This window comes from Phyllobates terribilis, unplaced genomic scaffold (genome assembly GCF_046119375.1).
Source record: "Phyllobates terribilis strain yellow unplaced genomic scaffold, ASM4611937v1 Scaffold_8__6_contigs__length_399053987, whole genome shotgun sequence".
In the NCBI taxonomy this organism is placed as follows: Eukaryota; Metazoa; Chordata; class Amphibia; order Anura; family Dendrobatidae; genus Phyllobates; species Phyllobates terribilis.
Genome location: NW_027362768.1, coordinates 143,753,759 through 143,767,731, shown reverse-complemented (window position 1 = coordinate 143,767,731; position 13,973 = coordinate 143,753,759). Strand labels below are relative to the sequence as shown.

Sequence of the window (13,973 nt, the reverse complement as noted above, 5' to 3'; positions counted from 1 at the left end):
TGACGTCACTCTCCTGACCAACCATTTTGGCAGGGTGGGGAGAAACTGGCATTAAAACACGAAAAGTTGCAAAATTCTTGGAGTTGCACCAAAATTTAGCAACTTTTCAAAGCTTTTACGCCACTTTTTGGGAGTAAAAGCTTTGATGAATCGGGTTTAATGTCTTTTCCAGGCTGAACCCATCTGAAAAAGCGCTAAAAAGAAATAAAAAATAAAATAAAAAAGGGATGAACATAGTGCGGAAGTGAAGATGGATCCAGCTCAACACACCAGGCAATTGATTAAAATTCAACAATCTTTATTGGCAAATCCTTTTAAAAATTTGTAGAAAAGACAAAAAATGGACATCTCAGATGACAAAGCATATCTTATGGGGTGGTGTGTATAAAAAATGTCATACGCGTTTCGAGCAAAAAACTCTTGAACACTGGCTATGAAAAAGAATATTGAAAATATGAACATAGTGCACAGCAATGTCAGAACGACTTGCTGTGCAGATGTATCATCTTTTGTCACTTGTAACGTCTTCAGGTTTTGAAAGCCATGAACCGACTAAAAGTAGTTAACAGTCCATTATTCATTATTTAAGATAAAATGTAAAAAAAAAAAAATTCTGGCGGCAAAATCAGTGCAAAAGACATTCAAAAGAATATCAGGCAAGACATTTCAGGAAAACACCTTTGGGGTTTTCCTGAAGTATCTTCTGCTTCAAAACCAATGTGGGTGTGCCGGCGTCTAAAAGACACCGTATGTACATACCCATACCATTTAGTAAGAGGTTAATAAAGTATGTGGCAGTACCCAACTAATGCAAACAGCACGAGCGAGCGGAAGGTTGTGGGATCCCGATCTACATGCTGGGATCACATAATCCAGAAGTTTGGGCCCAACTTTTGCAAGAAAGTTGGGGACTTTTGGAGGACATTATGGACACTTCTTAGAGAGTTTAGTACTACATGATTTTTTAAATAAAGTCACCAATATTAGGATACCTAATCTTTTAATAAAGAGTGCAGCCCAAGATTGGTGATCTGTACTCTTTTAAACATCGTTTATCAATATTTTGGTTTTGCTGGGTACCCCTTTTAACTATTAGCAAATAATACAATGACTGATAATACAATGGAGGGATCTACAAACGACTAATATATAGAGCTGAATTATAGGAATCCCATTTGCGTAAAAGTTTTTGGTGGAGGATGAATTAAAGCCGAGGGAAATTTATATTAAATAATAATAAAGAAGCACTCCTCCGCCCATCCACATTTTTATCCTCTTAATATATTGCAATTGTCATATTATACAGCACTGTGCACTTATAATTGCTCATTTTCCCCTTCTACTCAGTAAATTCTTCTCTTTTCCATTAGGTCTATGACATCACGTGATTAAAACAGACTAGCTGAATCATTCTAAGCTCTATGTAGAAACAGGAGGTCAATTTGCCCTGCATGAGTTATCAGTCACTGCAAACGTTCTGGCAGGGGGGAGGAGGGAGCAGCTGGGTCAGCAGTTGAAGAGGGGAATGATAAAATGCAGGGACAAGAGACTTCCTGTTTCTACATAGAGCAGAGAAAAGAGAAGAATTAACTGGGTAGAAAGGCAAAATGAGCAATTGTAAGTACACAGTGCTATATAATATAATGACTGTAATATATTAAGAGGATAACAATTTTGATGAGTGGAGTGCTTCTTTAATGCTAAATAGGTTATGTGCCCCTTTAACCATTTGGGAAACCAGGAACCACTTTGACTTTTGTTTTTATGGGAGGGGACATCATAGTTTTATAAGGAAGTTCATAATGGCCTAGCGTTTAGAAATGTTTTATCACCCGAGTGTAAAGATCTCATATCCATTATAACATCCAAGGCCAAAGATTCAATGATTCTAATACTGATCTCAAGACTATCTAAAATATAAAACATATACATTGTGTATATATATATATATATATATATATATATATATATATATATATATATATACAGTACAATCCAAAAGTTTGGACACACCTTCTCATTTAAAGATTTTTCTGTATTTTTCATGACTATGAAAATTGTACATTCACACTGAAGGCATCAAAACTATGAATTAACACATGTGGAATTATATACTTAACAAAAAAGTGTGAAACAACTGAAAATATGTCTTATATTCTAGGTTCTTCAAAGCAGCCACCTTTTGCTTTGATGACTGCTTTGCACACTCTTGGCATGCTCTTGATGAGCTTCAAGAGGTAGTCACCGGAAATGGTTTTCACTTCACAGGTGTGCCCTGTCAGGTTTAATAAGAGGGATTTCTTGCCTTATAAATGGTGTTGGGACCATCAGTTGTGTTGTGCAGAAGTCTGGTGGATACACAGCTGATAGTCCTATTGAATAGACTGTTAGCTGCCTCTTTCTTGCCATAATACAAATTCTAAGTAAAGAAAAACGAGTGGCCATCATTACTTTAAGAAATGAAGGTCAGTCAGTCCGAAAAATTGGGAAAACTTTGAAAGTGTCCCCAAGTGCAGTTGCAAAAACCATCAAGCGCTACAAAGAAACTGGCTCACATGAGGATCGTCCCAGGAAAGGAAGACCAAGAGTCACCTCTGCTTCTGAGGATAAGTTTATCCGAGTCACCAGCCTCAGAAATCGCAGGTTAACAGCAGCTCAGATTATAGACCAGGTCAATGCCACACAGAGTTCTAGCAGCAGACATATCTCTTCAACAACTGTTAAGAGGAGACTTTGTGCAGCAGGCCTTCATGGTAAAATAGCTGCTAGGAAACCACTGCTAAGGACAGGCAACAAGCAGAAGAGACTTGTTTGGGCTAAAGAACACAAGGAATGGACATTAGACCAGTGGAAATCTGTGCTTTGGTCTGATGAGTCCAAATTTGAGATCTTTGGTTCCAACCACCGTGTCTTTGTGCGACGCAGAAAAGGTGAACGGATGGACTCTACATGCCTGGTTCCCACCGTGAAGCATGGAGGAGGAGGTGTGATGGTGTGGGGGTGCTTTGCTGGTGACACTGTTGGGGATTTATTCAAAATTGAAGGCATACTGAAACAGCATGACTATCACAGCATCTTGCAGCGGCATGCTATTCCATCCGGTTTGCGTTTAGTTGGACCATCATTTATTTTTCAACAGGACAATGACCCCAAACACACCTCCAGGCTGTGTAAGGGCTATTTGACCAAGAAGGAGAGTGATGGGGTGCTACACCAGATGACCTGGCCTCCACAGTCACCAGACCTGAACCCAATCGAGATGGTTTGGGGTGAGCTGGACCGCAGAGTGAAGGCAAAAGAGCCAACAAGTGCTAAGCATCTCTGGGAACTCCTTCAAGATAGTTGGAAGACGATTTCCGGTGACTACCTCTTGAGCTCATCAAGAGAATGCCAAGAGTGTGCAAAGCAGTCATCAAAGCAAAAGGTGGCTACTTTGAAGAACCTAAAATATAAGACATATTTTCAGTTGTTTCACACTTTTTTGTTAAGTATATAATTCCACATGTGTTAATTCATAGTTTTGATGCCTTCAGTGTGAATGTACAATTTTCATAGTTATGAAAATACAGAAAAATCTTTAAATGAGAAGGTGTGTCCAAAAGTTTGGTCTGTACTGTATATTGTGACAAAGTCACTGGCAGAGTGCTTTAGGGGAGATATGATTCAATGAGGCTATTAGCTTCAGTGATGTGAAACCTGGAAGTCTTCTCCTGCATGGTATGTGCTGAGAGGATAAATCAGCCATTTTTAATGGGCCAGTTTTTATGTGAACAGCTGTATAGCGGGTGGGAGGCTGTTCACCATATCTCCACCTCGGGGTGTGGTCTGGGATATAAATAGCCAGCCATGTGGTATTCAGTATCTGGAGAGGCTTGCTCCAGTTAGAGGAGCGTGCATTCGTGTGCTAAATGTAATGGGTCTGGGAGGCGGAACCTCTGGGCTACAATACAAGGGGGCGGTCCTTGTAAGGGAGCGGGTGGCGACCAGGCAGGCAGTCACAGGAGGTGACCAGGACAGTCTCTGGGTGTACGGGCAGGAGGACACGGCAAGTGATCGGGGCAGTCTCTGGATAAAGGGTAGGTACGACCTGAGATGGCTGAACCTCCAGGTAGGCTAGCAAGGCAGATGGAGAGTGTGTGCTCCCAGGTGAGCAAGCGAGAGTCTCTGGAATAGCAGGTGGTCACAGCACGTGACGGCGGAGCCTCCAGGTAGGCAAGCAGACAGGTAACGGAGAAGCGCTCCCAGGTGAGCGGGCAAGAGTCTCAGGAATAGCTGGTGGTCACAGCACGTGACAGCGGAGCCTCCGGGCAGGCAAGCAGGCAGGTAGCGGAGAAGCGCTCCCAGGTGAGCGGGCAAGAGTCTCTGGAATAGCTGGTGGTCACAGCACGTGACAGCGGAGCCTCCGGGTAGGCAAGCGGGCAGGTAGCGGAGAAGCGCTCCCAGGTGAGCGGGCAAGAGTCTGGAGTGGCTGGTGGTCACAGCAAGTGACAGCGGAGCCTCCGGGCTGGTAAGCAGGCAGATAACGGAGAAGCGCTCCCAGGTGAGCGGGCAAGCTGGTCCATAGACAGACTGACCGGAGTTGTAAGGCAGACCGTCGGACCTCAGGCAAGCAGGCAGGTAGCTGAGGTGCGCTCCCAGGTGAGCGGGCAGGCTGGTCCTTAGACAGACTGACAGGAGTAGTAAGGCAGACCGTCGGACCTCAGACTAGCAGACAGGTAGCAAGTAATCAGGCAGGAATCTGACAGGTAACTGGCAGGTAACTGGCAACGGGACCTGAGGGCTGAAGCACAGGTGAGACACAGGTGCAAACAACATTGCTCGGGCACCTCCATTTTGGAGGAGGTGCCTTATATATGATGAAGTCCTCCGGCCATTGGCCGGGGACTCCTTAGGACGGCGCGCGCGGCCCCTTTAAGAGGAGGGGAGCGCGCGCGCGCGCGCCCTAAGCACAGGGGCCGGGAAGGAGCGCGCGCTGAGAGCAGAGCGGGAGGAGGACGCCGGGAAGGAGCGCGCGCTGACAGCAGAGCGGGAGAGGGACGCCGGGCACGGGGCAGAGCGGTGAGGGGAGCAGCGTCCCTGCCTAGCAGAGGGCAGGGACGCCGGCACTACAGTACCCCCCCCTTTAGGCCCCCCCTTTTTTAGGCCAGACAGAAATTTAGCTAGGATGAGAGGGGCATGGATGTTCTCCCGGGGCTCCCACGTTCTCTCCTCAGGACCAAACCCCTTCCAATCTACCAGAAAAAAGGTCTTTCCTCTTACCCTTTTGGTGGCAAGAATGCTCTCTACCTCAAACTCGTTCTCAGCAGAAACCGGAGCAGGAGGCGTACCTGTAGACTTGGAAAAAGAGTTAAGTACCACAGGTTTGAGGAGAGATACATGGAAGGAGTTAGGGATCCGTAAGTTGGCCGGGAGTTTCAATTTATAGGCCACCGGGTTGATCTGACTGATGACCTCCAGAGGACCGATGAACCGAGGCCCTAACTTGTAGGAAGGTATCTTGAGTCGAACATATTTAGATGAGAGCCAGACCTTATCTCCTGGACGAAATTGAGGAGGATCCAGGCGTTTTTTGTCAGCGTGTCTTTTCATCCGTTCGGACGACTGAAGGAGTGCGGATCGGGTACTCTCCCAAATGGAGGAAAATTTGCTAACGAGAGATTCCGCAGCCGGGTTGTCCACCGAGGTGGAGACAGGAAAAGGAATCCGAGGATGCTGACCAAAGACTACAAAAAACGGGGATTTGGAGGAGGATTCGCTCTCGTGATTATTGTAAGAGAACTCGGCCCATGGTAGGAGATCCACCCAGTCAGAATGGTGGGCATTAACGAAGTGCCGGAGGTAACTGGTCAGGTTCTGATTGATCCGCTCCACTTGACCATTGGACTGTGGGTGGTAAGCGGAAGAGAAGTCCAGGGTGACGTCTAGTAGTTTACAAGTGGCTCTCCAGAAGCGTGAGGTGAACTGTACCCCACGATCCGACACGATGTGGAGGGGCAGGCCATGAAGACGGAAGATGTGACGAATAAAGTCTCTAGCTAGCTCGGGTGCAGACGGGAGGCCTGGCAGGGGAACGAAATGAGCCATCTTGGAGAAGCGGTCAGCGACCACCCAAATGACCGTACAACCGGCAGAGAGTGGGAGGTCAGTTATGAAGTCCATTGCAATATGCTGCCAGGGGGCAGCAGGTACTGGGAGCGGAAGGAGGCGACCGGCTGGCAGATGTCTCGGAACCTTGTTGCGGGCGTAGGACACACAGGCAGAAACAAAGTCTATTACATCCTTGTGCAGGGTAGGCCACCAGTAGTGCCGGGAAATAAGCTGGAGGGTCTTCTTCTGACCAGCGTGGCCAGCCAGTTTAGACGAGTGACCCCAGTGAAGGATCTTCTCCCGATCAGGTACTGATACGAACGTCTTTCCGGGAGGGAGACGATTTAGACTCACGGGAGCCACCTGCATTACTCTGGCGGGATCGATGATGTGTTTCGGATCTTCCTCGAGATCAGATACCAGAAAGGATCGAGACAAGGCATCCGCCTTGACGTTTTTGTCAGCCGGGCGAAAATGAAGGACAAAATCAAAACGAGCAAAAAACAAGGACCACCGGGCTTGGCGCGGGTTAAGTCTCTGGGCATGCTGGAGGTAAGCCAAGTTCTTGTGGTCAGTGTAAATTATTACCGGGTGAAGAGCCCCCTCAAGCAGGTAACGCCACTCCAATGCCAGTTTGATGGCCAATAACTCTCGATCTCCTATGGAATAATTGCGCTCTGAGGAGGAGAAGAGTTTAGAGAAGAAGCCGCAAGTTACCATCCTCCCGGAAGAAGATATTTGAGTAAGTACCGCTCCAGCTCCAGAGGAGGAGGCGTCCACTTCCAGGAAGAACTGCTTATTGCCGTCCGGGCGATGCAGCACCGGGGCGGAAGAGAAGGCCTGTTTTAAGGAAAGAAAGGCTTCTTCTGCTTCGGGCGGCCACTCTTTGGGATTAGTACCCTTACGGGTGAGCGCGGAAATTGGGGCAGTCCGGGAAGAGAAGTGTGGTATGAAGAGGCGGTAGTAGTTGGCGAAGCCCAGGAACCGCTGAATGGCCTTCAACCCCTCCGGTCGGGGCCATTTCTCGATGGCAGACAGTTTCTCTAGATCCATTCGTAGGCCGGTCTGAGAAATAATGTAGCCCAAAAACGGAAGCGAGGTCTGCTCAAAGAGGCACTTCTCGTATTTAGCGAAGAGGTGATTCTGCCTGAGCCTGAGCAGGACCTGACGAACGTCCCTCCGGTGAGTCTGGAGATCCGGAGAGAAGACCAAGATGTCGTCCAGGTACACCACTACGCAGGAGTAGAGAAGGTCCCGGAAGATGTCATTGACCAACTCTTGAAAGACGGCAGGAGCGTTACAGAGACCAAAGGGCATTACCAGGTATTCATAGTGGCCGTCCCGGGTGTTAAATGCCGTCTTCCATTCATCCCCCTGACGGATACGAACCAGGTTGTACGCCCCACGGAGGTCTAGTTTGGTGAAGATTCTAGCCCCCCTCAGACGATCAAATAATTCTGGAATGAGCGGAAGGGGGTACTTATTCTTCACCGTGATCTGGTTTAGGCCTCTCTAGTCTATACAGGGACGGAGAGAGCCGTCCTTCTTTTTGACGAAAAAGAAGCCTGCTCCCGCCGGGGAGGTAGATTTCCGGATGAATCCCCTGGCCAGATTCTCCTCAATATATTCGGACATCGACCGGGTCTCAGCAGCGGATAAAGGATAAATACGCCCACGGGGAGGAGTAGTACCGGGTAACAGGTCGATGGGACAGTCGTATGGTCTATGAGGGGGTAATGTCTCTGCCTCCTTTTTATTAAAGACATCAGCATAAGACCAATAAGGAATCGGAAGTCCAGGTAGATTAGCTGGGGTAGGAGAGGGACGGACGGGATGGACGGGAACCAGGCAGGACTTATGACAGTCTTGTCCCCAGCGAAGGACTTCTCCGGTTTGCCAGTCAAGCACGGGTGCATGTTTCTGGAGCCAAGGCAGACCTAGCAAGAGGGCGTGAGAGAGTCCAGGCAGAACATGAAAGGAGATACTTTCAGAATGCAGCATTCCCACCTGCAGAGTAATGGATTCGGTGATGAGTTGGATGGGGCGTGGTAAGAGCCCCCCATCCACGGCAGCCACAGACAAGGGTACAGCCAGAGGTTTGGTGGGGATGCGGTATTTCTCTACCAGGGACTGTGAAATAAGATTCCCGGCTGCTCCAGAGTCCAGTTGGGCTAGTTCGAAATAACGGTTCTCCCCGTAGACGATTGAAACTGACAACAGCAGGGATGGAGAGGATTTATTCTTGTCTAGGTGGACCTCTCTGAGCGAACCTAGACACAGGCGTTTCCCGACCTCTCCGGGCAGGCACGGATCCGGTGCTCCTTACTGCCACAGTAGAAGCAGGTCCCCTCGGCACGGCGTAAGTCCTGACGGGTCTTGACCATCTTGGTCTGGTCGACCTGCATAGGCTCAGGAGGGTGTACCTGGTTAGAGACAGAAGGAGTGACGGGTTTCTAAAAAGTAGGAGCTAGACGTAGTAACCTCCTCTCACGGGTGACCTCTCTGGCACGCTCCTGAAACCGTAGGTCAATCCGGGTGGCAAGAGTTATTAAGTCATCGAGAGTGGTAGGAATGTCCCGACCGGCAAGTTCATCTTTAATACGGCCGGACAGACCCTCCCAGAAGACGGAAACCAGAGCGTCGTTATCCCAGGCCAGCTCCGAGGCAAGGGTACGGAACCGTATGGCATATTGGCCCACGGTGAGACTTTCCTGACGGAGGCGTAGCAATGATGATGCGGATGAGGTCTTCCGTCCGGGTTCGTCGAAGACTTTCCGGAAAGCCGTGAGAAAAGCAGGCAAGTTGGACACCAGGGGGTCTCCTCTTTCCCACAGAGGATTTAGCCAGGCCAGAGCCCGGTGAGATGGGACATGATGAATGCAATTTTGGCTCAGTCGGAGTTAAACTGGTGGGACAATAGTTCAAAGTGCAGGGTGCACTGATTTATGAAGCCCCGAGCCTGGACGGAGTCGCCTCCAAAGCGAGGAGGTGCAGAAAGCCGGGGTCCGGGGTAGGATACCATGGTATTAGTGGGCAGCGGAGCTGCCGGATTGCGAGACATGGCACTGGCGGAGGTTGTCGGTGGAGCAGTCAGAGTGTCCAGGCGAGTATTGACATTCCGCAGGTGACCCAGGATGGACTCCTGTTGGGACCTTTGACGGGACAGTTCATGACACAGGTCCGAGAGCGAGGGAGCTTGGGTGCCACCGGGTTCCATGGCCCGAGCAAACTGTAACGGGTCTGGGAGGCGGAACCTCTGGGCTACAATACAAGGGGGCGGTCCTTGTAAGGGAGCGGGTGGCGACCAGGCAGGCAGTCACAGGAGGTGACCAGGACAGTCTCTGGGTGTACGGGCAGGAGGACACGGCAAGTGATCGGGGCAGTCTCTGGATAAAGGGTAGGTACGACCTGAGATGGCTGAACCTCCAGGTAGGCTAGCAAGGCAGATGGAGAGTGTGTGCTCCCAGGTGAGCAAGCGAGAGTCTCTGGAATAGCAGGTGGTCACAGCACGTGACGGCGGAGCCTCCAGGTAGGCAAGCAGGCAGGTAACGGAGAAGCGCTCCCAGGTGAGCGGGCAAGAGTCTCAGGAATAGCTGGTGGTCACAGCACGTGACAGCGGAGCCTCCGGGCAGGCAAGCAGGCAGGTAGCGGAGAAGCGCTCCCAGGTGAGCGGGCAAGAGTCTCTGGAATAGCTGGTGGTCACAGCACGTGACAGCGGAGCCTCCGGGTAGGCAAGCGGGCAGGTAGCGGAGAAGCGCTCCCAGGTGAGCGGGCAAGAGTCTGGAGTGGCTGGTGGTCACAGCAAGTGACAGCGGAGCCTCCGGGCTGGTAAGCAGGCAGGTAACGGAGAAGCGCTCCCAGGTGAGCGGGCAAGCTGGTCCATAGACAGACTGACCGGAGTTGTAAGGCAGACCGTCGGACCTCAGGCAAGCAGGCAGGTAGCTGAGGTGCGCTCCCAGGTGAGCGGGCAGGCTGGTCCTTAGACAGACTGACAGGAGTAGTAAGGCAGACCGTCGGACCTCAGACTAGCAGACAGGTAGCAAGTAATCAGGCAGGAATCTGACAGGTAACTGGCAGGTAACTGGCAACGGGACCTGAGGGCTGAAGCACAGGTGAGACACAGGTGCAAACAACATTGCTCGGGCACCTGCATTTTGGAGGAGGTGCCTTATATATGATGAAGTCCTCCGGCCATTGGCCGGGGACTCCTTAGGACGGCGCGCGCGGCCCCTTTAAGAGGAGGGGAGCGCGCGCGCGCGCCCTAAGCACAGGGGCCGGGAAGGAGCGCGCGCTGAGAGCAGAGCGGGAGGAGGACGCCGGGAAGGAGCGCGCGCTGACAGCAGAGCGGGAGAGGGACGCCGGGCACGGGGCAGAGCGGTGAGGGGAGCAGCGTCCCTGCCTAGCAGAGGGCAGGGACGCCGGCACTACACTAAACCTGAACCGTGTGTGGTTAACCCTGAGAGTCTGGATCCAGCCAATATAAGTACTGTGCAGTACCTTTTTATTTTGTTCTGCCGTTATGCCGAATAGGCTGTTATTTTATGAACTCTAGATTGGTTTATGCCATTTTTTTAATAAACCAATCCAAAACTTAAAGAAACAGCGTTCTTGGTCTTCCTCCGTGTACAGCCGAGTATCTGTCTGATACACACATCAGACAGCACTGTATAATAAAAGCAGAATTGCGTAATGGCTCATGTCCCAACTCCTCGGTACCACATGTGGAAAAGTAACTCGTTAAGTAACTTATCTCACCGTGCCTGCCTGCCTGCCACTGCGCTGCCTGTTTGTTATCTAAACAGGAGGCTAAAAAGGCAGTGGCGCAGATAAATGTCACACTATTTCCCTGCACCAACAATATTTTCTCTGCCTTTTGTCACCCGCGCCTTGTAGAACAACAGGAAGAGATGCACTAATGTGAATGAATCACAGTTTAAGAGAAAGAACAAATGAAGAAGAGAGGAAGGGATATTTTGTGAACTGTTTTGTCCGTATGAAGTTAGAATTTTTTTTGGATAGCATAGACAAGATTATTTCCATTGAAAACCTCATTATTAGGTAATATGTCTTTACGACTGGTACTCGGCAATCTGACGGTCACAGATTTTCCGCATACAAGCACATAAAATAGAATTCCCATAATTCTGCTTAAAAGATATGGACGCCTTCAGGGACAATTTTGTTTTACATAAAGAGGTTGTCCAGTACAACTCCCAGTAAAATAATAACACCTATACTTGCCTCCAGTGCAGGCGCCATTTCAGCGGTGTTGGCACTGGCTCTCCCAGAGCTTGTGATTGGCCTCAGAGATTGCGTGACATAATGTGATGGGAGCCCCTGGAGAGCCAGTGCGGACACGGGTGGAATGGTGCCTGCATTGGAGGTTCTCTCACCTGTGCAACACTAAGGAAATACTAAAAACCTGATCTATGATAGGCTGAGGACAGGGTTTGGGAAACCTTGCTCTATTTGAATGAACTAAAAGCAAAATTCACTGGAGGGAAACATAGGGATTGAAAGAGGGTTGTCAGAGTAGTGGACAACCCCTTTAAATGAAAGTATTTTAGGTTAAAAATAAACTTTGCAGTTGCTTGTCATTAAAAATTTTGCACTGTTTGCCTTCATAGACTCTTTGTTTCCCTGCCCACTGCTGGATGCCAAAGGAGCTAACTGAGAAACTGTCAGAGAGCTGGTTCTGACCAAGAGTTGATAACACTTTCTTTTTCTGAACTTCTTTCTGTTGATGTATGACCACAGACCACATGAAAGGAAAGCTGTTCTTCTACAGTAAATTTGTCCTCTATTTTGGAGTAAAAACCTATTCTATATAACGATATTACAGTTATGGGTCCTGATATAAATAGGTCATGTGAGATATCTATGTATTGGCCTTTGATGCATGTATACGCAATTATTAGGTTACCTCTCAGCCATATTTTTTTCTAATCTGAATTTTGCTCATTTTACCAAGTGCTGTAATCCACCCTTTCCATCAATTTCTCTGGTTAACTTGTACATCAGTGTTCAAAATTGTACACTATATTGCATACGCAATCAGGCCTGTGATTTGTAAAGTAATAGCTTTATGTTACCTGTCACGTAAATTCATGGACTGGCTTATTTGTCTTGGCAGCAGCTGCCTGACACTGGGAATTTCAGTTTACTGCAAATCTAAGTCCTTTACCAAGTTCTCATTCTTGAAAACAACCATTTAAAAGAGGTCGAGTGTTTAAGATATATAAGTGTTTATAAAGTGGCAGAAAATAGATTTCTCAATCAGATATATGCAACACACAAATTATAATATCAAAGCAATGATGGTGGGACACAATCAGAGAACGTCAACCATTATTTCCTTTCTATTAGATCAAGTAACGGGAATCTTTCTACCATTCTCTATCTCAGTGTTTCCCAAACTCCAGTCCTCACGGTCCCCAACAGATCATGTTTTCAGGATTTCCCTAGTATTGCACAGGAGGTGGAAGTATCATCAAGGCATCAGAGGTTGCCACAGGTTCTCTCACCTGTGCAATACTAAGGAGATCCTGAAAACATGACGTGTTGGGGGGTCGTGAGGACGGGGGTGTGGGAAACACTGCTCTATCTGTAAGACCTAAAGGCAAAATCCACGGTTGGTGGAGATATTTTATTTTTAGGGCTAATGGGGTTGGACAATCAGGATTTTATTTTTATATGTCCGATGATAAAAATGTAAATATGGATGAGCCACATACAACCATAACTCAGAATGCCAAATCAATCTCATTGGTATATAAACGAGTAAGGAAGCAAGACCGGATCAAAAAGGTGATGCCGATTGTGAGGGAGAGCCTCCTCCAATCCCAAGAGGCCCAAGCCAGGGTCTACAACCGATCGGCGAGACAGACAGTGTAGCCCGGGGAATGGGTGTTGGCGTTAATCCCCACAGTGGAAAGTAAATTCATGGCCAAGGGACAAGGGCCATACGACGTGGTTGAAAAGTTGAGTGACGTACGTCAACTACAAGGTCCACCAACCAATGAGGAAAAAAGCCATAACAGGTGTACCACATTACCGCACGCTATTAAAGCCCTGTTACAAAAACTTATAGCAGCCAACGATGACGAGTTTGGCTGGTGGTCTAATATGTATGAGGCACTGGCCGACTGATCGTTGGGAGAGTTGTTGATTGGACATGTTTGATTTCGGGCAGCAAAAGCAATGTCCTCCTGGATCAGTCAGCGGCTTTCTCATAGAGAACACAGGAGAGTTCTCCATGGCATATAGGAGAGTGGGCCAAGATGGCTGTCAAACGAACAATTGGCCGAAGCATCGTTCAGTCAACAGCCAGATAATGCGTATTGCCAGCTTAATTCTGGCCAAGTATCCAAGTCATTGCGGTGACTTGATAGTCCAGCCATGGACAGGATGGCTCCATAATTGTCAGCTTCCTTGGTCAACGTCAACTTCCTTGGTAACCTGCAGCTTATTGACATGTAGCTTTCCGACTGCCAGCAGACATTATGACCCCTGCTATAGACACTGTATGGCAACCAATATGCTGTGCACCTCAGGGTTAAGGCATCACATGTAGCTTCAGGATGGACATGTCGTATATCCAAAAGACACTTATTAGTAGGATGCAAAAGTTGCATTTAAAAATGTGAAATTTTAACACTGATTCGATCAACAAATAGAAACTTAAATAAAAGTAATGAATCTAAAAACTTTCTTACTTTTACGATGAGGTTCTTGTACTTCTCCATCATTTCTTGATCCTCATGGCAGCCAGCAAGAAGTTGCCAAACTTCAGCTCTTAGTGCCTCTGGGACCCCTCCTCTCTTCACCAATGATGACAGTCCCTTTGGTCTCAAGCTCAGATTGCTGTGCCTAAATAAGGGAGGACA

At 48.4% G+C, this 13,973-nt stretch overlaps 1 protein-coding gene across 1 annotated transcript in view; it reads right to left on the bottom strand.

Moving 5' to 3' along the window:
- The window catches only part of RABGAP1L (RAB GTPase activating protein 1 like), a 344,846-nt gene that overhangs the window by 229,016 nt on the left and 101,857 nt on the right, over positions 1 to 13,973 (bottom strand). The window contains exon 13 of the mRNA XM_073643396.1: positions 13,803 to 13,956. Within this exon, the coding sequence (XP_073499497.1) occupies positions 13,803 to 13,956 (154 nt within the window). The remainder of the gene's footprint in view (positions 1 to 13,802; positions 13,957 to 13,973) is intronic.